The sequence below is a fragment of the Natator depressus genome, chromosome 8 (assembly GCF_965152275.1).
Source record: "Natator depressus isolate rNatDep1 chromosome 8, rNatDep2.hap1, whole genome shotgun sequence".
In the NCBI taxonomy this organism is placed as follows: Eukaryota; Metazoa; Chordata; order Testudines; family Cheloniidae; genus Natator; species Natator depressus.
In genome coordinates, this window is record NC_134241.1 from 51,012,008 (window position 1) to 51,039,186 (window position 27,179).

The window sequence follows — 27,179 nt, forward strand, 5'->3', positions numbered from 1 at the left end:
CCAGCACAAATCCAGGGTTTAACAAGAACGTCTGAGGAATGTGTGTGTGTGTGTGGGGGGGGTTAGGAAAACAAGGGGAAATAGGTTACCTTGCATAATGACTTAGCCACTCCCAGTCTCATTCAAGCCTAAGTTGATTGTATCCAATTTGCAAATGAATTCCAATTCAGCAGTCTCTCGCTGGAGTCTGGATTTGAAGTTTTTCTGTTGTAATATTGCAACTTTCATGTCTGTAATCGCGTGACCAGAGAGATTGAAGTGTTCTCTGACTGGTTTATGAATGTTATAATTCTTGACATCTGATTTGTGTCCATTTATTCTTTTACGTAGAGACTGTTCAGTTTGACCAATGTACATGGCAGAGGGGCATTGCTGGCACATGATGGCATATATCACATTGGTAGATGTGCAGGTGAACGAGCCTCTGATAGTGTGGCTGATGTTATTAGGCCCTGTGATGGTGTCCCCTGAATAGATATGTGGGCACAGTTGGCAACAGGCTTTGTTGCAAGGATAGGTTCCTGGGTTAGTGGTTCTGTTGTGTGGTATGTGGTTGCTGGTGAGTATTCGCTTCAGGTTGGGGGGCTGTCTGTAGGCAAGGACTGGCCTGTCTCCCAAGATTTGTGAGAGTGTTTGGGTCATCCTTCAGGATAGGTTGTAGATCCTTGATAATGCGTTGGAGGGGTTTTAGTTGGGGGCTGAAGGTGACGGCTAGTGGCGTTCTGTTATTTGTTAGGCCTGTCCTGTAGTAGGTGACTTCTGGGAACTCTTCTGGCTCTATCAATCTGTTTCTTCACTTCCGCAGGTGGGTATTGTAGTTGTAAGAATGCTTGATAGAGATCTTGTAGGTGTTTGTCTCTGTCTGAGGGGTTGCAGCAAATGTGGCTGTTTCGCAGAGCTTGGCTGTAGACAGTGGATCGTGTGGTGTGGTCAGGGTGAAAGCTGGAGGCATGTAGGTAAGTATAGCGCTCAGTAGGTTTCCGGTAGAGGGTGGTGTTTATGTGACCATCGCTTATTAGCACTGTAATGTCCAGGAAGTGGATCTCTTGTGTGGACTGGTCCAGGCTGAGGTTGATGGTGGGATGGAAATAGTTGAAATCATGGTGGAATTCCTCAAGGGCTTCTTTTCCATGGCTCCAGATGATGAAGATGTCATCAATATAGCGCAAGTAGAGTAGGGGCGGTAGGGGACAAGAGCTGAGGAAGCGTTGTTCTATGTCAGCCATAAAAATGTTGGCATGCTGTGGGGCCATGCGGGTACCCATAGCAGTGCCGCTGATTTAAAGGTATACAGTGCTAATAAACGATGGTCAATTAACTTAGGCTTGAATAGAGACTGGGAGTGGCTAAGTCATTATGCAAGGTAACCTATTTCCCCTTGTTTTCCTAACGCTGCCCCCCGCCCTCCCCCTTCCTCAGTCGTCTTTGTTAAACCCTGGATTTGTGCTGGAAATGGCCCACCTTGATTATCATACACATTGTAAGGAAAGTGATCACTTTACATGAGCTATTACCAGCAGGAGAGTGGGGTGGGGGGAGAGAAAACCTTTTGTAGTGATAAAGACCCATTTTTTCATGATTTGTGTGTATAAAAACAAACATCTTCTGTATTTTCCACAGTATGCATCCGATGAAGTGAGCTGTAGCTCACGAAAGCTTATGCTCAAATAAATTGGTTAGTCTCTAAGGTGCCACAAGTACTCCTTTTCTTAAGGCTTTTAAGTTAATTTATTTAATAAGTATTACGTGTAGTTTGGGTCAGTTAAGATTTTTATAGCAATGTTAACTTTTGCATTTCCTAACTTATAAAGTTGCTGCAAATATGATATTTGGTTTGATGTCGTTTTGAATGTATTTAATTTTTTCACTTCATATATGAAAAATACTTGCTTTAACTGCCTTTTTATGTGTTTTAAAAGTAGGTGAATTTTCTTTTTCAGGTAAGCTTCTGGGTCGTTAGAGAGATTCTTCATGCACAAACTTTAAAAATAAGAGCTGAAGTTTTGAGCCACTATATTAAAACTGCTAAGGTAAGAATTTATTTGTTTTGGGACTTGCTGTGTTGTAACTTTTATATGCGAGTTCACCCTTTCAAAAATGCATGTGGATAAATATTTGTTTAACACTCCATTTGGCTGCAGTGGTCTCTGTTAACATGTGGTACTGTTTGGCCTCATCAGTGTGACAAAATCAGAAGAAAGGGTGACAGACCAAAGCTCCAGAACTGGAGTTATATGCCTAAAGAAAAATTAACTTGGTTTAAGAAAATGCTCTCAGATGCTGTATTTCAGATAGTGTTTACTGATTTTATTTTTCTATCAGTATAATTTATTACCCATTTTGTTGGATAATCTGGATTAAACTCCTGTCGCTATTTGCAGGCTCTGAATATATTTCTTCGCTCTGGCTGCTGTTCTTTAAAATACATTGTTTATTTTTGCTGCTGGGAAGGAAAGGGCCTGAGACCTCTTTTCTTCTAGTAATAATGTTATGTTTAATATCAATCTGTTTGGTAAGAAATACTTTCTTTTGGGTGTAATATAATTTCAAAAATAATTTTTTGAGTAAAGGTGTAGTAGATCAAGCAGCCACTAGCCATGTTTCCCTTTTCTCATATTAATGTTGCTTGTTCCAGTACATTAGCTAATCATCCATGTACAAATCCCGTTGTTACTTGTGTGAATACTCTTCCACTGTGCAAGAGTCTGGGGAGGCTTCTAGGAGAGTGCAACCTCTGCATGGGGTTGAGTTCCCTGCGAGGCTCTAGACAGCTCCCTACAAAGTACTATGAAGTGTTTTGAGGGCAAGATAGAAGATCTGCTATTACTTTTCCCTGTCCCCCTGCTTCATGGTTTTCTATAGCACCTATCACTATAATAGCTGGATGATGGAAGCTATCCCAGTCATTAAGTTCCCTCATTTTTCCCCATGGATCTTAGACCCCATCTGAAAAAAATCAGAGGGGACAGGGTTTTAGAATTCTACTTGTTTAGAAGTCGAACCCCGGGTATGTCTCTTAACAGTGTTATTCGGGCTGAAGTGATGTAGGTTATGTCAGTTAAAACTTGTTAGAGTTGTGTGCAAGTGGGTTTGGGCATGCCTTTTCTACTCAGGTCCTTATATAGTCTTCATCACTATTTAATGCCTTAAATTTTGCCCTGAAAAATAAAATTAGGAGAAAGAAAAGGAATAAAACCTCTAGGATCTATTTTAACTGAAATTTTATTAAAAAATAGTAACATTAAAAAGATTATTTTGTTCTGTTCCCGACTGCACTGTTCAACAGAAGTATATGGCTAGAATCGCTCCCCTGTTTACATCTGGAGAAACTGGCATAGAACTAGGCAAAGGTCCCCAAAGGTCAACCAGGACTTGGGGAGGTTATGGCAGGAGATCAGTATAGTACAGAAGTTTGGAATCGCTGATTGAGAAAAGGACCTGGTCAATGGATGTTAGTTGTGCACAGATTCAGCACCAACTTGAAGCCGATTTGGCTGCAGCACTCCTATATATTTCCCATCGGGTAATTAAAGCTTCTCTTTTCTGACCGAAATCCCTAAGGGAGGGCAATGGTGGAAACTCCACCTGACCTTCCTGTAAATGAATTTGCCTGGGTGGGTGGTAAAAGGGACCTCATTAGCTAGGAGGGATTCAATTTATACCCTGTTCTGTCTTCAGAGAATCTTGCCCATACTGTGGAAGTAAGGCTTTTCTGTTGGCACTTGTAAATACCATAATTGAACTGCCACTTATTTTCAGTTCATTGTTGTACTACAGCCACTGACATGAAGCCTGAAATACTGTATGCAATATTCTGCCAAGATCTCCCTCTCTGAAATGTCTGCTGCACCTTCTATTATCAGGCATGTAATGCGCCTTTGTCAGCTTTGTGGAAAGTATTTACTTTATCTGCCTGCCAATAGTTCATAACTCCAGCATTTTTTATTAACACGCAATTCCCTGTTGTTGGTTATGAAGTGACTCAAATTATATTCTAATCCCTGGAAAACTCTGCAGATTTCTCCACTCAAATCAGGAAGAACCTTGTGTTGTTGATACTTAGAGTGCGGCACCCTCATTGCAAGGAAATATACCTAAGTTCTAACCATCACACTTATTCACCTCATATAATATAGTTTGATTACTGATATGTTAAAGGAAACATCAAAACACAGATTCTGCTAATATGTTTTCTATCTTGTACTTTCATAACACAGGAATTCTAATTAGTGTCTGACTTCATCCCTGGAACTAGAATGTGCTTTCTGAACTTGTGAACACAAGATGCTTCTGTATTTCCTAACTTTTCTTCTGTTTAGACCCAAATTCATTTCTGTTCTTTGTACATTTGGTATTATCTTTAATTGTAAATTGTTTTCATCACAAATTTAATGAAACTGAGGTTATGGAAAATATGGGATAACACTAATCCCACATTATCTAAACTGTTCTATTTTTCAAAAGTTGTCCATTTTGCACTTGCAGAGTTTGAGACACATGGAAGCTTCTTTCAGAGATGTTGAGAAAATTTACACACATAGTTTGGTCAATAATAGTTTGTTTCTGTCTGCACAGATTACTCTTCCCTTTTAAAATGCAAGCTTGAAGCACTTCAACTGGCTGTTCAAGGCAGTTCATGAGCTTGAGGAGTCAAATGTTTTCAAGTGAGGCTATATCAGATACATACACCAGAAACAATACTTTTTAAGGTTTAGTTTTGCATCTTATCAGTTTAAACTGAGGTCCTCTCAAAATCCTCCTTACTTCAGGCATGCAGAAAAGCCAACACTATAGGGAGAAACATGCTCCACCTGTAGCTGCTGAGTCTGTGGCCCTATCGGCATCAAATCAGCAATTTTGATGGGATGCCTGGGAGCCTTATTTCCAGTAGAAAATAACCTCCACCCTGGTTCCTATTTGAGGATTGTTTCTCTTAATGTTCTGTGACATGAAGTGGAAACTACATTAGACCAGTGGATACTAATTATAATCCAGAAACGATTTTCCATCATGGTTGTTCATTATTTACGTTACCGTAGCACTACTCATGTACCAGGACCCTATTGTGCTAGGGACTGCACAAACAGAATGAAAAGACAGTCCCTGCCCCTAAAGTGTTTATAATCTACGTCTAAGACAGTAACAACAGGTGGATGCATATGGATGGAGGAGTGGAAGGAAACAGTGAGACAGTATTGGTCAGCATGAAGGGCAGTGGCCTCAGCATGCCAGTGATCTAACCATTGTCAAGCTTTTTTGTTGGCATCATAACAAAGGAGAGTTGTTTTTAAGAGGATTCGAAGGAGGAAAACAAGGTAGCTTTGCAGATGATTTATGGAGAGCTCCTCCCAAGCATGAGGGGTAGCATGGGACAAAGCACAATGATGCTAATTTGAAAATCTAACAAGTGGGTGACGGACACTGACATAGTTGCCTGGTCAGAGGGAGGAGCTGACGCTTCAACAGTGAATGGGAGATGGTATGTAGGGTGGAGAGGGCCTTAGAAGTGAGAACTAGCAGTTCATATTTAATGCGATAGAGAAGGCAGAGCTTGTGGAGGGATGCAAAGAGAGAGTTACCATGATCAAAGCAGTGGGCTAGGAGAATGATCTTTGCAGCAAGATTCTGAGTGGATATGAGGGAGGCAAAATTACATTTATCAAGGCCAGAGAAAAAGATATTGTAGTCATCAAGATGAGAACCAGGACAAGAGATTTTGCTGTGTGGATTGACTAGGATAGGTTTAAGGCATGTCTACACTGTGAAATTAGGTCGATTTTATAGAAATTGATCTTTAGTAAGCGATTTTATACAGTCGATCATGCATGTCCCCACTAAGCGCATTAGGTCGGTGGAGTGCATCCTCAATACCGTGGCTAGCATTGACTCATGGAGTGGTGCATTGTGGGTAGCAGGGTGGAAGGTTGAGGCAAATCGCCTGGTGGCCAACTTTGAACACCAGACACCAGGACAATTAGAAGAGCACACCGAGGCGCGCAGCGCATCAGAGAGGCTTTGAAAAACAGTTTCATGACTGACCAGGCTACAGTGTCACAGTTGTGTGTGTTTGTCCTTCATGCAAAGCCGCTCCCTTTGGTGAATGTACTTCCCTGTAAGCCAATTCCCTTCGACCACAGCTGGCACAGGAAATAAAGTCCCTATTGTTCTGAATCCATTTATTCTTTATTTATTTAAAAAAACTTGAGATCACTGACAATGCCAACTAGTAAAAGGTAGCTCAGGTGGGCTGCGGGAGGAGGGAAGGACAAGGCCACATTGCTTATTGTAGCCACACTACAAATCAAAGCTGTTTGAATGGCAGCCTTCTGTTGCTTGGGCCATCCGCTGGAATTGAGTGGCTGGGTGCCTGGAGCAGTGCTTCCCATTCCTCCCCCTCCCCCCAACGTTCTTGGGCATCTGGGTGAGGATGATATGGAACTTGGCGAGGAGGGCAGGTGGTTACACAATGGATGCAGCGGGGGTCTGTACTCTAGTTGCCTTTCCTGCAGCTCCACCAGGCATCTCATCATGTCCGTTTGCTCCCCCATTAGCTTCAGGATCTCCTCCTGCGTGTTCCAATCACGCTCACTGTATGCTTTCCTGGCCTCTGCCACCACGCATTCAGCTGTGCCCTATCAGTGTGGGAGGACTGCATGAGCTCTGAAAACATGTCATCATGAGCGCTTTTTTTTTCGCCTTCTAATCTGCGATAACCTCAGGGACTGGGAGCATAGAAACATTTGCAGCTGGGGGGGGGGAAGGGAGAGTAGAATTTAAGAAAATACATTTCTGAGAACAAAAGGGAGACTCTCTCACAGTGAATCAAGCAATTCACATCAGACAGCACATGGGAAAGGGAAAAAATTCATAGGCAGGAATTGTAGACCAAGCTGGATGAGCAAGCATCTGAGAGAGGTGATTAAGAAAAAGCAGAAGGCCTACAAGGAGTGGAAGATGGGAGGGATTAGCAAGGAAAGCTACTTTATTGAGGTCAGAACATGTAGGGATAAAGTGAGAAAGGCCAAAAGCCATGTATAGTTGGACCTTGCAAAGGGAATTAAAACCAATAGTAAAAGGTTCTATAGCCTTATAAATAAGAAGAAAACAAAGAAAGAAGTGGGACCGCTAAACACTGAGGATGGAGTGGAGGTTAAGGGTAATCTAGGCATGGCCCAATATCTAAACAAATACTTTGCCTCAGTCTTTAATGAGGCTGATGAGGATCTAAGGGATAATGGTAGGACAACAAATGGGAATGAGGATATGAAGGTAGATATTACCACATTCGAGGTAGAAGCCAAACTTGAACAGCTTAATGGGACTAAATAGGGGGCCCAGATAATCTTCGTCCAAGAATATTAAAGGAACTGGCACATGAAACTGCAAGCTCATTAGCAAAAAATTTTTAATGAATCTGTAAACTCAGGGGTTGTACTGTATGACTGGAGAATTGCTAAGGTCGTTCCTATTTTTAAGAAAGGGAAAAAAAGTGATCCGGGTAACTGCAAGCCTGTCAGTTTGACATCTTTAGTATGCAAGGTCTTGGAAAAAAATTTAAAGGAGAAAGTAGTTAAGGACATTGAGGTCAATGGTAATTGGGACAAAATACAACATGGTTTTACAAAAGGTAGATCGTGTCAAAGCAACCTGATCTCCTCCTTTGAGAAGGTAAGATTTTTTAGACAAAGGAAATGCAGTGGATCTAATTTACCTCTATTTCAGTAAGGCATTTGATATGGTTCCACATGGGGAATTACTAGCTAAATTGGAAAAGATGGGGATCAATATGAAAATCGAAAGGTGGATAAAGAACTGGTTAAAGGGGAGACTACAGTGGGTCACACTGAAAGGTGAACTGTCAGGCTGGATCGAGGTTACTAGTGAAGTTCCTCAGGGATCGGTTTTGGGACCAATCTTATTTAATCTTTTTATTACTGACCTTAACACAAAAAGCGGTAATGTGTTAATAAAGTTTGCAGATGACACAAAGCTGGGAGGTATTGCCAATACAGAGAGGGATTGGATATCATACAGGAAGATCTGGATGACCTTGTAAACTGGAGTAATAGTAATAGGATGAAATTTAATAGTGAAAAGTGCAAGGTCATGCATTTAGGGATTAATAACAAAAATTCTTGTTATAAACTGGGGACGCATCACTTGGAAGTAACAGAGGAAGAGAAGGACCTCGGAATGTTGGTTGATCACAAGATGACTATGAGCTGCCAATGTGAAATGGCTGTGAAAAAAGCTAATGCCATCTTGAGATGCATCAGGCGAGGTATTTCCAGTAGAGATAAGGAGGTGTTAGTACCATTATACAAGGCACTGGTGAGACCTCATCTGGAATATTGTGTGCAGTTCTGGTCTCCCACGTTTAAGAAAGATGAATTCAAACTGGAACAGGTACAGAGAAAAGCTACTAGAGTGATCCGAGGAATGGAAAACCTGTCTTATGAAAGGAGTCTCAAAGAGCTTGGCTTGTTTAGCCTAACCAAAAGAAGGCTGAGAGGAGATATAAATATATCAGAGGGATAAATACCACAGAGGGAGAAGAACTATTTAAGCTCAGTACCAATGTGTACACGAGAACATATAAACTGGCCATCAGGAAGTTTAGACTTGAAATTAGACAAAGGTTTCTAACCATCAGAGGAGTGAAGTTCTGGAACAGCCTTCCAAGGGAAGCAGTGGGGGCAAAAGACATATCTGGCTTCAAGACTAAGCTTGATAAGTTTATGGAAGGGATAGCCTAATTTTGGCAATTAATTGATCTTCAACTATTAGCGGTAGATATGCCCAGTGGCCTGTGATGAGATGCTAGATGGGGTGGGATCTGAGTTACTACAGAGAATTCTTTCCTGGGTGTCTGGCTGGTGAGTCTTGCCCACATGCTCAGGGTCTAGCTGATCGCCATATTTGGGTTCAGGAAGGAATTTTCCTCCAGGGCAGATTGGCAGAGGCCCTGGGGTTTTTTCACCTTCCTCTGTAGTGTGGGGCACGGGTCACTAGTTGGAGGATTCTCTGCACCTCAAAGTCTTCAAACCATGATTTGAGGACTTCAATAGCTCAGACATAGGTTAGGCGTTTGTTACAGGAGTGGGTGGGTGAGATTCTGTAGCCTGCATTGTGCAGGAGGTCAGACTAGACAATCACAGTGGTCCCTTCTGACCTTAATATCTATGATTCTATGTGTTTTAGGTACAAGGTAGTATTTTGCCTTTTATATTGAGCACCTGCCGGTATGGTGACGCATCACTCGCGGCTGGGCAACATAATTCAGTTTCCAGGCAGCCATGATAAGCCAAAGGGTATGCGGGGTTGGCTTCTTCTGCATTCATAACATGGGAATGGTTTCAAACTGCAGCACCCTCCTTTCCCATAGCAACCAAGGCCTGTTGGGTTTGCCGTTTAAAAAGAGGGGCTGCGGTTGCCATTTAAAAGGAGGGGCTGCAGTTTTGGGGTGGATGTGCAACACACATACCCCTCCCTCCCCCCCCCCCCGTGGCTATTCTCCGGGATGATCCCTTTTAGCCCTGCATGACCGGGGTCTAATGTGCTGGGGATCACCAAACAGGGGATTACTGTTCCCTTACAAAAATTCCCCTATTTCAACCAAGTGACCACGAATGATATCACTCTCCTGAGGCTGACACAGAAAGAAAAAGACCGAATGTTGCATGAATGCGACCGAAACCAGGACATTTGCTGCCATGCTTTGTGCTGGAGTGATTCCAGTCTACTTGCTACTGGCTTGGCGTGGTAAAGTGTCCTACCATGGAGGACGAAATAAGGCAGCCCTTCCCAGAAACCTTCTGCAAAGGCTTTCAGAGTACCTCCAGGAGAGCTTCATGGAGATGTCCCTGGAGGATTCCCGCTCCATCCCCAGACACATTAACAGATTTTTCCGGTAGCTGTACTGGCCGCGAATGCATCCCTATTGTTCAGGGCAAATCAAACATTAAACACAATTGCTTTTAACCCCTGCAGTGTAGTTACAAATGTGCCCTCACCAGAGGTGCCTTCTCTGCCTTCAGGGTCCTGGAACAATACACTCTGGGAGGGTGTTGGGTCCAGGGTGAGGAAAAGGTCCTAGCTGCCGGGGAGAACAGATTTTTCCAGTTGCCTGCTGCACATACTCCTCCTCTTCCTCATTCACAAAATCTTCCTCCGTGTTGCATGAAGCTGCCACATTGCAGGTGTCCATGGACAGTGGTGGGGTAGTGGTGGGGTCCCCTGTCCCTAGAATGGTATACAGCTGATCATAGAAGCGGCTTGTCTGGGGCTCTGACCCGGAGCGACCATTTGCCTCCTTTGCCTTTTGGTAGGCTTGCCTGAGCTCCTCAATTTTCATGCGGCGCTGCTGTGTGTCCCTGGTGTAGCCTCTGTCCACCATGCCCTGTGTGATTTTGGCATATTTATATCCGCATTTCTTCTGCTGGATCGGAGTTCTGCCTGTACAGATTTTTCTCCCCGTACAGCAATCAGATCCAGTGTCTCCCGTTTGCTCCATGCTGGAGCTCGTTTGCAATTCTGGGACTGCATGGTCACCTGTTCTGCTGAGATCACCATGCTGACCAAACAGGAAATGAAATTCAAAAGTTCCCAGTGCATTTTCCTGTGTACCTGGCTAGTGCATCGGAGTTGAAAGTGCTATCCAGAACAGTCACATTGGAGCACTCTGGGATAGCTCCCGGAGGCCAATACCATCGAATTGCACAGCATTGCGTCTACAGTACCCCAAATTGGACCCAGGAAGGTCGATTTTAGCACTACTCCCCTTGTCGGGGAGGAATGTACATTTTTGGGGAAGTCCTATGGCCTATAGCATACAGGAGGTCAGACTAGATGGTCACAATAGTCTCTTCTGGCCTTGGAATCTATGAACCTATCCTCTCCTGCTAGGAAGTGCAATTTAGGTGAAGATACTGGCAAATTAACTATTTAGACGAAACTCAGACCACTTTTAGGGGAATGTTAGGGTTCGGACACATTGCCAGTTTGTCCTTATGAACAGTCACATAATGTGGTTTCAGAGTAGCAGCCGTGTTAGTCTGTATTCGCAAAAAGAAAAGGAGTACTAGTGGCACCTTAGAGACTAACCGATTTATTTGAGCATAAGCTTTCGTGAGTAGTGAGTACAGCAGTAGATCACGAAAGCTTATGCTTAGATAAATCGGTTAGTCTCTAAGGTGCCACTAGTACTCCTTTTCTTTTTGCACATAATGTGGATCAGCCATCTTAGCTCACTATCTTTTGTTCCTTAAGTGTTTGCCATCAGAAACACTGTCTCCAGGAAAAATGGTTTGGAGAATATTCTGGAAGACTTTAGAGTGGTGGTCAGTTAGGTTGTGAGCACCATGTTCTGTGTCTCAAAGATGGAGGCTCAACAACAAGCTGAAAGAGGCTTCTGAATTTCTTTAGTGTGTCATATGCAATGACTAAGAGTGATTTTTACAAAGGCACAGAAGACAAGTAAGCACCAGCTGCCATTTGTGCTTTTGAAAAATCTTTGCTAAATGTCCCTGTACTGGGGAATAATGAGTTGAAAAAACTGAGGGGAACTTCAGCTGTAGTCAGTCACCCTGGAGTTCTTGAGACTTAATCAGTTTGGCTGGCTCAGGAGCTACACCGTTCTTCCATTTCAGAAAGTAACTTTATCTTGTACAAGCCTTGGAGATCTCTAGCAGGATCTGATGAACCTCTTCCGAGTAGGCTATGCGTGAAATTGGAAAAGTGTCATAATGTCAAGTGCTAGACTCAAGGCCTGTTGACCTGACTCTCTTGGGATCAAAAGGTCCTGAAGAATTGAGGCTAGAATTTTCAAAGGAGCCTAAGGGAGTTAAGCTCCTATTTCAATTTTGATGGGGACTGGGCACCTAACTCCTTTAGGCTCCTTTGAAAATCCCAGCCTGAAAGTATTATCAAAGTTAATTCCAGAAGATCCAAATACCAAAACTCCCAGACCCAAGTTGGAGCTATCCAATATTTACATAAGTTTTATCCTGTTATATATTCATTATATCTTTTGGGATCAATAATTTCAGAGGAAAATTTAAACAAAAGTTTGACTCCAGTCCACATAAACCAGGACTCCTGGCACTTCAGAGCAGAATAACATTTATTCATTGTAATACAGAAGTTTTATTTGACGATTATTGTAATATAGGTTTCAGAGTAACAGCCGTGTTAGTCTGTATTCGCAAAAAGAAAAGGAGTACTTGTGGCACCTAGAGACTAACCAATTTATTTGAGCATGAGCTTTCGTGAGCTACAGCTCACTTCATCGGATGCATACTGTGGAAACTGCAGAAGACATTATATACACAGAGACCATGAAACAATACCTCCTCCCACCACACTCTCCTGCTGGTAATAGCTTATCTAAAGTGATCATCAAGTTGGGCCATTTCCAGCACAAATCCAGGTTTTCTCACCCTCCGCCCCCCCACACACAAACTCTCTCTCCTGCTGGTAATAGCTCATCCAAAGTGACCACTCTCCCTACAATGTGCATGATAATCAAGGTGGGCCATTTCCAGCACAAATCCAGGTTTTCTCACACCCCCCCCCCCCACAAATTCACTCTCCTGCTGGCAATAGCTCATCCAAACTGACCACTCTCCCCACAATGTGCATGACAATCAAGGTGGGATATTTCCAGCATAAATCCAAGTTTAACCAGAATGTCGGGGGGGGGGGTAGGAAAAAACAAGGGGAAATAGGCTACCTTGCATAATGACTTAGCTACTCCCAGTCTCTATTTAAGCCTAAATTAATAGTATCCAATTTGCAATTTGGAATTCATTTGCAAATTGGATACTATTAATTTAGGCTTAAATAGAGACTGGGAGTGGCTAAGTCATTAGGCAAGGTAGCCTATTTCCCCTTGTTTTTTCCTCCCCCCCCCCCCCCCCCCGACGTTCTGGTTAAACTTGGTTTTATGCTGGAAATATCCCACCTTGATTGTCATGCACATTGTGGGGAGAGTGGTCAGTTTGGATGAGCTGTTGCCAGCAGGAGAGTGAGTTTGTGTGTCTATGGCGGTGGGAGGGTGAGAAAACCTGGATTTGTGCTGGAAATGGCCCACCTTGATTATCATGCACATTGTAGGGAGAGTGGTCACTTTGGATGAGCTATTACCAGCAGGAGAGTGAGTTTGTGTGTGTGTGTTTTTTGGGAAGGTGGGGGGGGGTGAGAGAACCTGTATTTGTGCTGGAAATGGCCCACCTTGATTTTCATGCACGTTGTAAGGAGAGTGGTCACTTTGGATAGGCTATTACCAGCAGGAGAGTGAGTTTGTGTGTGTGGTTTTTGGAGGGGGGTGAGGGGGTGAGAGAACCTGGATTTGTGCAGGAAATGGCCCACCTTGATTATCATACACATTGTGAAGAGAGTGGTCACTTTGGATGGGCTATTACCAGCAGGAGAGTGAGTTTGTGTGGGGGGGGGGCGGCGGGTGAGAAAACCTGGATTTGTGCTGGAAATGGCCCAACTTGATGATCACTTTAGATAAGCTATTACCAGCAGGAGAGTGCGGTGGGAGGAGGTATTGTTTCATGGTCTCTGTGTATATAATGTCTTCTGCAGTTTCCACAGTATGCATCTGATGAAGTGAGCTGTAGCTCACGAAAGCTCATGCTCAAATAAATTGGTTAGTCTCTAAGGTGCCACAAGTACTCCTTTTCTTATTGTAATATAGAAGTTTTATTTGGGGATTTTGCCACCACAGGAATATTGACAGCACAGCAGCATCCTTTCATAGCAGCATTTTTTAATGTGTGTTTGATTCTGATCATCTGATAGGATGATTGGGGGGTTTTTTTGGTTTTTGTTTTCAGAATGTTCTTGTTTAATCTGTTCTATCTTGTATTTAGCTGTGACATTTAGTACCTTTCCCAGACCTGAAGAATAACTTTGTGTATCTCAAAAGCTTGTCTTTCACCAACAGAAGTTGGTCCAATAAAAGATATTACTTCACCCACCTTTTTTCTTTGTCGTGGGACCAACAAGGCTCCAACAAAACTGCAAACAATTTCCAAAATGTCTGTTTTGCAGTCTAGTTTTTTAGATCACACCTCTTATGGATAAAGGGTTATGTTTCTTACGTAGTTTTGTTTTTCCAGAATCCATACAACTTTTGGCTATGATCTCATTAGCTAAGGAGAGTTGGGCTTGATTAATATTTGGGTGGGAGACCTCTAAGGTAAGCTTAGAGTCCTGCAAGAAGCAGTATTTCAGCAGGTGACACTCTACCCCATTAGTTAGCACTTAACCAATGCTTCAGCATGCTGCTGAATATTGGGACAAAGTACTGTTGGAGGTATTTATCTTTCTAATGAGACATAAAATTACAGTTTTAAGAATTAACACTTGTGACTAAACACCTGTGGAAGTTTTTGCAAGAGTAGTGGTGGTTGTGCTGGCCACATTTATTAAGGGTAAGCATGTTAATCATAGCCAAATATTAGTATTCACTGTTACTTCCTGCTTACCTTACATTCCTTCTAATTTCAGTTAGATATTGTATTATTCTCTTCTTCTAAAGCTGTTTGCATAGTGCTTGTATGGACTATCAGTTATTGAGTTTTACCCAAGAAAAAGCTGCATCTCAGTGGTGGAAGAAGGATTCTCATTATATATAAACATAATCTTATAAAGTACTTTAGAATCTGTCTGGATGACCCACTTCAGAAACTACTTAGTGACTTATGGTGTTTAAACTCTCTAGTTTGCAACAGACAAATATTTTTGTTGCATACATATTTTTATTTTTGGTTTTAAAATGATTTGTGCTTAATGGCAATAAAAACGTAATTAGCATTACATGTGCAATTTTGGATGGGAGTGTTTTTCTTTATGGGATAGTGCTAGGAATACATAACATGGGGAAAATCAGGAATCTTTATAATAGAACAAACAAGTGAATTTCAACTAATCACATACTACTCATACTTTCATTTACATAAATGCGAATATAATTTTAATTGCATTACTGAACGTTCAGATAATATTGAAAAGTGTGTGTGTGTGTGGTTTTTGCTTTAAGTGCTCTTTAATGACTTCAAGGTACAAATGTGTTGGGTCAGTGTGGAAGAGCACCACCACAGCAGGAGCTACAGTTGTCCCTAAAGTCGTCATGATGCCTTATAGAGCTCTAGGGTGAGCAAATGATATAGCATCTGTTTCCCTTTGCACCAGGCCAGCTTGCTGGCTTCCATGCAAGGTGGACAGCACAGGATCTTGCCCCCTCCTCTTAGCAGAGGCAAGTACTCTTATGATACCAAACTATAAGCATGGGGCTGTCTGTATGGAGCATAAGGTATGGAGAGTCCCTCTGTTTGTTCTTCCCTCCTCATTGCATTGTGCACCCTTATGGGGTTAGGTACCAGTGTTAGCCTAAGAATTTTTTTAAAATCAAGCATTGTGGGGTGATAAAAATTAAGGGTTTGTCCACCCAGGGATCTCAGAAAAATTAGTCTAAGTTAACTAAAGGTGTCAATTTAAAGTGGATTAGCTAAACAGGAATTAGCCCCCATATGAGTGTTCTTATTTAGAATTAAAGTGGCCTTAATTTGGGTTAGCTTAATTCACTGAATTGAGATAAACTGAATTAAGGCCATTTTAATTCTGATTGACTGTCCCCATGGGGGTTTAATGCAGTTTAACTAGTCCACTGTAAATTCACACCTTTAGTTAATGAAGTTTAATTTTTCTGAGTGTCCCCGTGTAGACAAGCCCTAAGTATTGAGAGTGAAATTGTTCTTTTGACATTGAGACCAAAAGATGTGAAATATTTCTAAAGGTTTGTCTTCGTGGGGGAATAGGTATTGCTGAATAGCTATTCCTCACTATTTTCCCATGTGACACACTTATTCCACACTAAGAAAGCCTTTGTGCAGTTTAACTTCATCAATTTTGGAAGTGGATTAAACTAAACTGCACAAAGGTATTTTAATGCACAATAGGTATGTCTACATTGGGAGCTAGTGTGAAATAGCTATTGCACTTTAAAATCAAACTTCAGCTTATTCTGCACTTCTCCATGTAGTGCTTGGAGAACAAAAGATGTGAAGTATTTCTAATAGTGTTTCAACTCTACAGGGTTTGAATTCACTAATTTTGCAATGTAGGGAAGACAGTTAATTTGTCAGTATGTTTATCATTTATTGGAATATATAGGATGGTGTAAGAATGTATAGGGTGATGTAAGACATTCATATATCCTGAATGTAATAGAAGTAGAGAACTAAAAATAAAACAAAACCAAATCTAATAAGGACTATAAAGACCAAAAAACCCTATTCTCTAGTCATAGTGAGATTTACTGTATATGCTTGATAAATATTTGTACAAATCACTGTGGTATGGCTTTTGCTTTTTTAATTAAAAATGAAAGGATGGGGATTAAAAAAAATCTTAACTATTCTGTTAATGTGTAGTGAGTGAGGTTCACATATGGCTATCTGTGCAGAATCACAAAGAATAAAGTTTCCATGAAACTCAGTCCCCTAAAGATAATAGCTACAATCACCCAAGGGTTCACCAGTTATACACTGTAAAAATTTAATTAGGATACCATTTTTACAGTGTTATATAATATGGTTTGTTTTTAATGTATGAGCTTAACTTGACTTCTGTGTAATCTTAAAATGTTTTATCAGTATTTTTAATCACTGTATATCCATCACTTTACTGCAGTTGGAGTACTTTTTCAGTTGTATGTGTTTTCATCTACAGAAACTTTATGAGCTGAATAACCTGCATGCCCTTATGGCAGTGGTGTCTGGATTGCAAAGTGCCCCCATCTTCAGGCTGACTAAAACTTGGGCGGTAAGTAAGCTCAGTAGGGTAATTTGTAATTTTGTTTATTCCTTCTTGAAAAATAGATTTATTATAACCTGTTGTAGCTTGCTTCAGGGATCCAATTATTATTAAAGATACTCTTGAATGCAATTATACTGCGTACAGTGTGTTTCTAGTAATGTAAGTCTCCATTCTCCACTTGAGTCTTTTTCGATTTTGACATTGAAATATTTTCCTTTGAAAAATTGTTTCCTGCAGATTCCTTTAAATACAGTGGTTCCTAATTTGGCCAAATGCTATTTTGTATTAGTTGTTGGAATATTATGAAGGCCAAAGAGAATTGTATTTTAATCACGCAAGGGATCATATTGGACTTATTTTAGCTATAGAGAATAAATGTCCAAAAATTACTTGCTCAGATTCCATAAATAATTTTCTTGTTTCTATCATTGGTAACTAAACTTGACCTTTTTTCAGTGTTTTTCCAAATATATTTCATCGTAGTAAATGTACTTAACAGTATATTTGCATGTCTCATTTTTAATATCATATTTTGAGAGTGAAGTTCTTTTTGTTTGACCATTTTTTTCCCTCTGCTACACTATATTTGGCTATGATAGAAAGTAAGATCTTTCTGTACAAGTTTCATTGGTCAGCACAATTTTGGGAATAGCTTTTTTGCTATTGTAATTGCTACTGCAGAACCAAGAAAAATATTGTCTGATTTTGCCATAAATTGTATGCCTGAATAGCCATACAGATGGGCTTTATCCTTTGCAATGTATTCAAACATGGTAAGGTTTAATCAGCTGTTGAAATACTTCTGTGTCTAAGGCATACACATGAATTGACTTGTAAAATGGCGGCTTACAGTTCTTGGCGAGGGCATATTGGTGGACAGAACTTTCTCATATGCTACCAGAATTACTGTATTCCTGCAAGCCAGGAGGCATTGTGAAATGTAGTATTTTTCAGTTAACACACACTATTCATGACCCTGTAGATTGTATGAGCTTCAGTAATCAGCTGAATATAATTCGCCTCAGGCAAGTTAGGCTTGTTCAGAATTCCAAGTAAACACCATGCAGGTCCTTATTTTTTGTATAATATTTTTTGTTTCAGAATGTCTTAAAATAGTCAAAAATTCAGAAAATTTCAGTTGGCGTTTCAAGGTGCTCTGGGAGAGAACCCCCAAACCTCCCATTTATTTGTAATTCCCTCCCTTCAGTTTCCCCAATCTTACTTGGTTAACCACAAGGCCGTTGCTCGTTCCATTTTGCACTCTCTGCCAGGATCACCATCCACATCACAAGGGTGTGTCTCAGCCCTCCATCAGGGGATGCTCAAATTAAAGCCAGCTCAGCCCTTCCTCTGCCTATTGAAATCTCAGGTAATCCAATTTTTGAAAAATCTTTGATTTTCATGGAGAACTGATTCTTCTTCTATTTCTGGAAAAGTGTTTTTAACACTTCAGACTTTCCTGAGGTGAGCTCAGCCATGCACTCCATCACCCTAAATGAGCCTTTTCAAATTCAAGTTGCATGGTAACCCCTGGAGGTGCATGCTGCAGACCTCTTCAGATATCTTTCTCTCTTGAAATCCAGTTTGTGTAAATTCTTTTGGAAGTAACATTTCCCTCTGGTTCTCAATATATAAAGGGGAAGGAAAGTCGTCTTAAAAATAGGAAGAGCCAACTCAGCATTGTCACCTGGGGAGTAGGTCATGCAATGCAATCAGTCCCCAAAATCTTCAGCTGAAGAAGCTGACATTTCCCACTCCCTCTTGAAACATTTTGAATCTTATGACTAGTCATCTCTTCCTGAATGAAGCTATTGGGGATGAAGTAGATCTTGTGCACTCCCATTTAAAATTGGCAGATTGAGCTTCTCAGTTTATACAAACAGAACTGAAAATGAGACACAGATGCAATTCCTCTGCCTTACCTATTCCAGATTCCTGGACAGAATAGTGGACTCATTCCTCACTATCCAGAGAAGAAAACAGTCTCATAAACAGAGTCCCCTTTAAAAATTAATGGGCTCAGTAAGCAAACCCATTGTCACCAAACACTTGTCGCCTTTTAAAATCAACTCTTCCTTTTTACATCTCAACAAGACCATTCTCAGTGTAGGGAAATCCTAATTAAAGTGGACTGAGCAAGCATTCTGAAAGAATTCATGGGTTGCAGGACTGAAAACACTCTCTAAAGTGAGTCTCTAAATCCTTCCCTAGTGCACTACAGGTAGTCATGTCCACTGTTGTCTTTGTTCACATAACTGTGTCTTTGCCACCAACATGCATGATACTGGAATGGCCCTTTACAAGGTTCTATTGGTCATTTTCACCTCAGTGGCAGAGAAACTTTGTCTGCTTCAACTACAAGGACAATAGGCCAGATTCTTGCAGGTGGTTGGCTTCAGTATAAACCCCTTCAAAAAGGGAATATACCAACCACGCATGTCTGACTATAGACTTATCTATCACCCACTCTCTGCATTCTATGAAGAAGAGGGACTGGAGAGGAATGATTTAAAAAAAAAACCAAACCCCTGTTCCCTTTCTTTAAGTGTTCTCAGGTGGAACTCACGGCAAATCTTACAACGAGCTTGGGTCATTCTCATAGTACCCGCCTGGCCCCGACAGTCTTCTAGACATTTCAGTGGGAGCCCCAATTACCTTGCCGCTCTTCCCGGACCTTCTCACTCAGGATCATGGGCGTCTCCAGCACCTGAACCTGCAGTCGCTCCATCTCACAGCATGGAGGCTCCATGGCTGAATCCGTTCAAGCTCTCCTGTTCAGAACAAGTCAGACAGGTTCTTCTCGGCAGTTGGAAACCCTCCACTGGAGCCACGTATCTGGCCAAGTGGAAGAGATTTTCAATCTTGTCAGCTCAGCACGACTTGCCTGCGGCGCTAGCCTCAGTGCCCCAGATTTTGGATTATCTTTCCCACTTGAAGCAGGAAGGTCTCTCCTTGTCTTCTATAAGAGTGCACCTGGCTGCCATCTCGGCTTTCCATCCGGGGGTACAAGGCTGCTCGATTTTCGCTAACCCCCTGGTCAGCCTGTTCCTGAAGAGCCTCGACAGGTTGTACCCCCATGTCCGCCAACTGGTTCCTGCTTGGGACCTTAACTTGGTCCTCTAGGCTCATGGGGCATCCCTTTGAGCCTTTAGCAACATGCTCCCTGCTCTACCTTTCCTACAAGGTCGCGTTCCTGATGGTGATAACTTCAGCCTGGAGGATGTCTGAGCTCAGGATTCTAACGTCGGAGCCTCCCTACTCTGTATTTTTTTTAAGGACAAGGTTCAGCTCAGGCCCTATCCAGCCTTCCTCCTGAAGGTTGTGTCGCAGTTCCACATCAACCAGAACATTTTCCTCCCAGTTTTCTACCCCAAACTTCCTGCGAGTAGCAGGGAGCAGAGGCTCCACACTCTCGATGTCTGCAGAGTGCTGGCCTTTTAAATTGAGAGGACAAAACTATTCAGGAAGTCAGTACAGCTCTTTGTCGCAGTGGCGGACAGGATGAAGGGTCAGCCTGTTTCGACACAGCGCATTTCATCATGGATTGTGGCCTGCATTACAGAGTACTACAGTCTAGCAGGGATCCCAGCGCCCCCGATAACGGCGTACTCTACAGGGGTGCAAGCTTCATCAACAGCTTTCCTGGCTCAAGTCCATCCCCCCCCCCCCCCCCCCCCCCCAGGAAATCTGCAAGGCAGCGACGTGGTCATCGGTGCACACTTTTGCCGCGCACTGTGCGATTACTAGGCAGGCCAGAGATGATGAGGCCTTTGGTAGAGCGGTACACCAATCAGTGAACAGCTCCAACCCCACCTCCTAAATTTGCTTGGGAGTCACCTGATTGGAATCAACATGAACAAGCACTCGAAGAAGAAAAAACGGTTACTCATCTTTTGTAACTGTTCTTTGAGATGTGGTGTTCATGTCCATTCCAATACCCACCCTCCTACCTCTCTGTCGAAGTAGCTGGCAAGAAGGAACTGAAGATGTCAAGGTTCCCTTCTTACTCTGAACTCTAGGGTATAGATGTGGGGACCTGCATGAAAGACCCCCTAAGCTTATTTCTACCAGCTTATTTCTAAAAACGTCCCCAAGGTACAAATCCTTCCTTGTCCTTGGATGGGTACTGCTGCCACCACCAAGTGAGTTAGACAAAGATTCAGGAAAAGGGCCACTTGGAGTTCCCGTTTCCCTAAAATATCCCCCCAAACCCTTTCACCCCCTTTCCTGGGGAGGCTTGAGAATAATCTACCAACCAAATAGGTAAACCAGGTGAACACAGACCAGACCCTTGGTTTTTAGGACACTAAAAACCAATCAGATTCTTTAAAAAAACAGAACTTTATAATAAAGAAAAAAAAAGTAAAAGAAACACCTCTGTAAAATCAGGATGGAAGGTAATTTTACAGGGTAATAAGATTCAAAATACAGAGGATTCCCCTCTAGGCAAAGCTTTAAAGTTACAAAAAACAGGGATAAACCTCCCTCTTAGCACAGGGAAAATTCACAAGCTAAAACAAAAGATACTCTAACGCATTTCCTTGCTATTACTTACTATTTCTGTAAGTTAGATGTATCATTCAGTAGGAGCTAGATTACTTGCTTGGTCTCTCTCTTTGTCTCAGAGAGAACACATACAAAGAGACAAAAACAAAAGCCTTCCCCACACAGATTTGAAAGTATCTTCTCCCCTTATTGGTCGTTTTGGTAAGGTGCCAACCAGGTTATCTGAGCTTCTTAACCCTTTACAGGTAAAGGAGGGATTTTATGCTACCCTTAGCTGAATGTTTATGACAGAATGGGTGGAGGGTCAGCAGGGCTATATGTTAGGCGCCATGAGGGCACAACTCCAGGGGGCGCCCAGGCCAACCCGACGGATGCTGCTAAGGGAAAAATCTTCCGGCCAATGTGCACGTACGTGCATACACACACCTGATTGGAATGGACATAAACAACACATCTTGAAGAACAAGTTACAAAAGGTGAAGAACTTATTATCTGGATAATTGGCTAGTTCGTGCACTGTCAAGCAACTTCAGTCTCTCTTCAGCCCCAAAGTTCTTCACCAAATGCATTATCCAGATAAGGAAATATTTGAGATAATTGGCTCGTTCGCGCACTATCAAGCGACTGGGTCCAGAGCAATGTCCTACTCATCAGACAAATGTTCTTCCATTTAGGGCTGAAACTAAATTTGGAGAAGTCACGATTAAAAACCCACTCAACTCATAAGTCATAGAAGCAGACCACGATACCAGAACAGCCATAGCTGATTTCCCAAGGGAGTGTTATCAATATCAATCTGTAACCACCCTTTCCAACAGCCTCAAGTCCAGGACAAGAAGAACAGTGCCTGCCTGCCTTCAGCTCCTGGGTCACATGGTCTCATACATATATGTAACTTAGTATGGCAGAGTTCACTTTCGCTGTCTGCAGACCTGACTTGATTTGGTATATCACCCAGAAATCCTCTGGACATGCGGATTTGCGTACCTGAATTGGTAGCTGGATCCATAAAATGTATGTAGAGGAGTTGCATTTCTGTCTTGAGAACCAACTGTTACTCTGGTAACAGATGGGCCCCCCCAGCCATTGGTAGATGCATCTCAGTCAATTTCAGGCGCAAGCTTCTTGGTTACCTCAGGAGGTTTCCTTCCACATAAACATGTTGGAGCTCTGAGCTATTCATCAGGCCTGTGAGATATTTATACCCACCGTTGAGAACCAATGGTGCAAGTTCTCACGGACAACACCACTGCCGTGGTGGTGGTGGTGGTGGTTGTTTTTTAACAAGCAGAGAGGAGCACAAATCTCCCAACTGTGCAAGGAGGCTGTCCTCCTATGGAATTTGTGAATCCTTCACAATGTTTCCCTGAAAGCCTTTCACCTTCTGGGAGTAAGAAACATGCTAGCAGATTTCCTCAGCAGGGTTTTCATAGACCAACATGAGTGGTCAATCAAGAAAGACTTCCTTCTTCAGATTTTCCACTGCTGGAGGTATCTATAAATAGACTTGCTAGTGATCAACCTCAACAGCAAATGCATGAGGTTTTGCTCCAGAGCGGGCCTCAGCCCAAGTTCCATTATAGATGGTTTTCTTCTCTGGTCTGGACACCCCCACCTGCCTTCCTTCCAGTTCCTCTAATTCCAAGACTACTGAGGAAACCGAAACAAGAAAGAGCGTCATTAATCCTTATTGAACCAGCATGGCCAAGCCAGTATTGGTTCATGGATCTACATCGACTGTCTATCCACTCACCGATAACTCTAGTACTAGTCACAGATTTTCTAACTCAGCACCAGGGCAAATCTCTACATCCAAACCTCAAATCTTTCCACTTTACTGTGTGAACACTCAGAAGAAATTGTTGCCAGGAGGTTCAAACCATCTTGGTGAGCAGCAGAAAGGAATCCACTGGAGCCAGGTATGCCGTTAAATGGAAAGAGATTTTCCATTTGGGTACAATCCCACAGTTTATTGCCCCATCTCACAGAGGTTACACGTGTGCTGGACTATCTTCTGCACCTGAAATCATCAGGCCTTTCAAATAATTTTGTGATAGTTCACCTAGCCTCTATTTCTGCATTATCTCCGTCAGTAGATGTTTTTTCCATCTTCTTTCATCCCCTCATTTCTTGGTTTTTGAAAGGACTAATCAACATTTACCCTCCCTTGTCTGCTTCTGTACGTGTCTGGTATTTAAATCTAGTTCTTTCCAAATTGATGGCCCCTGATTGAGAGCCTGTGACTACAACTTCATTACCTTAATTGTCAATGAAGACTCTGTTTTTGGTAGAAAATCTGCAAGGAGGTTTCAGAACTTCAGCCCTGCTTGGCTGATCCTTCTTTCACGGTCTTTCATAAGGACAAGATATCCATTAAGCTATATCCAAGTTTATGTCTAGGGCAACCTCAGCCTTCCATCTAAGCCAAATGTTTAATTTTTGGTGGTTTTTTTTTCCCCCAAAACCCCATTTATCTGAGGCTGAAGAAGCACTCCATGCTTTGGATGTTCATAGAGCCCATTGCATTTTACTTGGACCATGCTAGATCCTTCAGGTACCACATGTACCAAATATACCAAATGACTGGAGCATAGCCAATGTGATTCCAATTTTTAAAAAGGGCTCTAGAGGTGACCTTGGCAGCTACAGGCCAGTAAGGCTCATTTCAGTACTGGGCAAATTGGTTGAAACTATCGGACACATAGATGAACATAATTTGTTGGGAAATAGTCAACATGTTTTTTGTAAAGGGAAATCATGCCTCACGAATCTACTAGAATTCTTTGAGGGGGTCAACAAGCATGCGGACAAAGGAGATCCAGTGGATATAGTGAATTTAGATTTTCAGAAAGTCTTTGACAAGGTCCCTCACCAAAGGCTCTTAAGCAAAATAAGCAGTCATGGGATAAGAAGGAAGTTTCTCTCATGGATTAGTAACTGGTTAAAAGATAAGAAACAAAGGGTAGGAATAAATGGTCAGTTTTCAGAATGGAAAGAGGTAGATAGTGGTGTCCCCCAGGGATCTGTACTGGGCCCAGTCCTATTTAACATATTCATAAATGATCTGGAAAAAGGGGTAAACGGTGAGGTGGCAAAATTTGCAGATGTTACAAAACTACTCAAGATAGTTAAGTCCCAGCCAGACTGCGAAGAGCTACAAAAGGATCTCACAAAACTGGGCGACTGGGCAACAAAATAGCAGGTGAAATTTAATGTTGATAAATGCAAAGTAACACACATTGGAAAACAAAATCCTAACTATACAGTACAATGATGGGGTCTAAATTAGCTGTTACCACTCAAGAAAGAGATGTTGGAGTCATTGTGGATAGTTGGGAATCGTCAGGAAAGGGATAGATAATAAGACAGAAAATATCCTATCGCCTCTATATATATCCATGGTACGCGCACACCTTGAATACTGTGTGCAGATGTGGTTGCCCCATCTCAAAAATGATATTTTGGGATTGGAAAAGGTTCAGAAAAGGGCAACAAAAATGATTAGGGGTATAGATTGGCTTCCGTATGAGGAGAGATTAATAAGACTGGGATTTTTCAGCTTGGAAAAGAGGCGACTAAGGGGGGATATGATGGAGGTCTATAAAATCATGAGTGGTATAGAGAAAGTAAATAAGCAAGTGTTATTTACTCCTTCTCATAATACAAGAACAAGGGTCCACCAAATGAAATTAATAGGTAGCAGGTTTAAAACAAACACAAGAAAGTATTTTTTCATGCAATGCACTGTCAGCCTCTGGAATTCCTTGCCAGAGGGTGTTGTGAAGGCCAACACTATAACAGGGTTCAAAAGGGAGCTAGATAGATTCATGGAAGATAGGTTCATCAATGGCTGTTAGCCAGGATGGGCAGGAATGGTGTCCCTAGCCCCTGTTTGCAAGAAGCTGGGATTGGGTGACAGGACATGGATCACTTGATGATAACCTGTTCATTCCCTTTGGGGCACCTGCCATTGGCCACTGTGAGAGGACAGGATGCTGGGCTTGATGGACCTTTGGTCTGACCCAGTATGGCCATTGTAATGTTAGGTCTTTCCCCCAGAATCTTTGACCTTTAATTATTTCAGTATAGTTTACAATCAGTGTCATCTGAATGCATCTCACATTTGGTTTCTGTCTGTACAAAATTTTTTTTACAATCTTGCTAAAGTCTCTTCTCCATCAAGAATAGCAACTTACTCAACCTCATCAGCTTTCCTGAGCAATGTTCCAATAACTAATATGCATGCATATTGTACATGTGGTCATCTGCATGTACTTTACACTCTTTATGCCATCACTCATCCCTCTCATGATGAAGCTAACTTTGGCAAATCGGGTGTTAGTCTCTGTTTGGATGAGCCAAAGTTCCTGGTCCTGTAAGGGAACTACTGATGTGTCACCTACAGTGGAATGTATATGTGCACAATTACTCAAAGAACAAGTTACTGTAAGGTAAGTAGTTTTTTTCTTCATGTGTGCTGGTATTTCTTCAAACATATGGGGTCTTAAAATTGTAGAATGGGGACCCTCCTTATAGATTCTGAGGATCTCCCCATGCAACATTACTTATGTCTCCTTTTCCCCACAAAACTCCTTAAAATACCAGCAGTTCTGAACAATAACTAGGAACAATCATCCCCCAGCCCCTGCTTGCTGTCGCTATATCAGGCACACCATCTCCCCTCTGGGCATCCTCTTCCCCCACCCCTGTGATAACACCTGTGAGAAGTTGAGCTCAGGGATGTGACATTCCATGGAAAGGACCCCCAAGGCACAGAGCTCTGTTTGCTTCACCAACAAGACAGAGAACCCTCTTGCCCCCCAGCTGGGAACAGGTCACTGATTCCTGTGCAGTCCCAGGAAGATAAGTGGAGGTGGACATGTTGTGATGGGGAGGATAGTGACAGCACCCGTGCTGCTGGTGGGTGGGACTGTTTCTCAGGAACTAGGACCTGCTCTCTCTTGGCTCCTAGCCCTGGTATCCCACCTCTGAGACAGGAAAGATGATGATTTTGCGATCTGAGAGTATTGAAAAAACTGCTGCAAGCCTTTGCTATCCTGGAGTTTTGGAATTCACCCTGATGAAGCCCCGTATGTCAAGCATAACTGCACAAATCACCAATAGTTTGTTTCATAAACAGTTTTTTTCTATTTGTTGCTTTTCCCCCCTGTTGTTCTGTCCTCCAATATTAACGCTGATGTTAACGTCACAGTTTTCCAGGTAAGTTTTTGCACTGATTTTTCACCCTTTTTTAAATTTTTGAAATAAATACTGATACATTTCCTGGAAACTTTAGAAAAAATATAAACTGGAAACAAAGGTCCTTGCACATGGTGAAAAGACATGAATTCGTCTAGAGTAATTATGCAGCAAATACGCATTTTGAGAAGACAAACCTAAAAGGTAAACTTCATGTCCCGAATGTTGGAGCCTGATAATAGTGGAAAAATCAGACATCCTTGCTAATACTTTGAGCTCTAACAGTAGCCCAATATATTTAAGATCTACAGAAGTCTTCAGTGTTACTGAGCATGAGGTGCTGCTAACTCAAATGGTGGGACCTCCAACTAAATATGGAGATGATGCTGGTTTGAAAAATGAAGTATTTCAAAGACATGGCTATGATCATGGCATCTAAATTGTCTAGACTTAAACTCCAGCTACCTCAGAGACTGCTTTTCACTCTATGCTCTGCCACAGTGTCTCCTCTCTGCAGAGATGTTGAAACTATTACATGAGTTCCCAACAAGCCATTATCCTCATGGCTGTCCTCAGCTCTGTATCTTTTCCTGGAAATCTGCAAGAGCCCTTACCTAGCAACATGTCATAGTAGATGTAAGACACAA

General features: G+C 42.1%; 1 protein-coding gene across 7 annotated transcripts in view; it reads left to right on the forward strand.

Annotated features, from left to right (window-relative positions):
• RALGPS2 (Ral GEF with PH domain and SH3 binding motif 2) overlaps positions 1 to 27,179 on the forward strand; it is a 264,748-nt gene that overhangs the window by 112,985 nt on the left and 124,584 nt on the right. For all 7 annotated transcript variants that reach the window (XM_074961031.1, XM_074961026.1, XM_074961025.1 and 4 more), the window contains 2 exons: positions 1,941 to 2,030; positions 16,741 to 16,833. In XM_074961031.1, the coding sequence (XP_074817132.1) occupies positions 1,941 to 2,030; positions 16,741 to 16,833 (183 nt within the window). The remainder of the gene's footprint in view (positions 1 to 1,940; positions 2,031 to 16,740; positions 16,834 to 27,179) is intronic.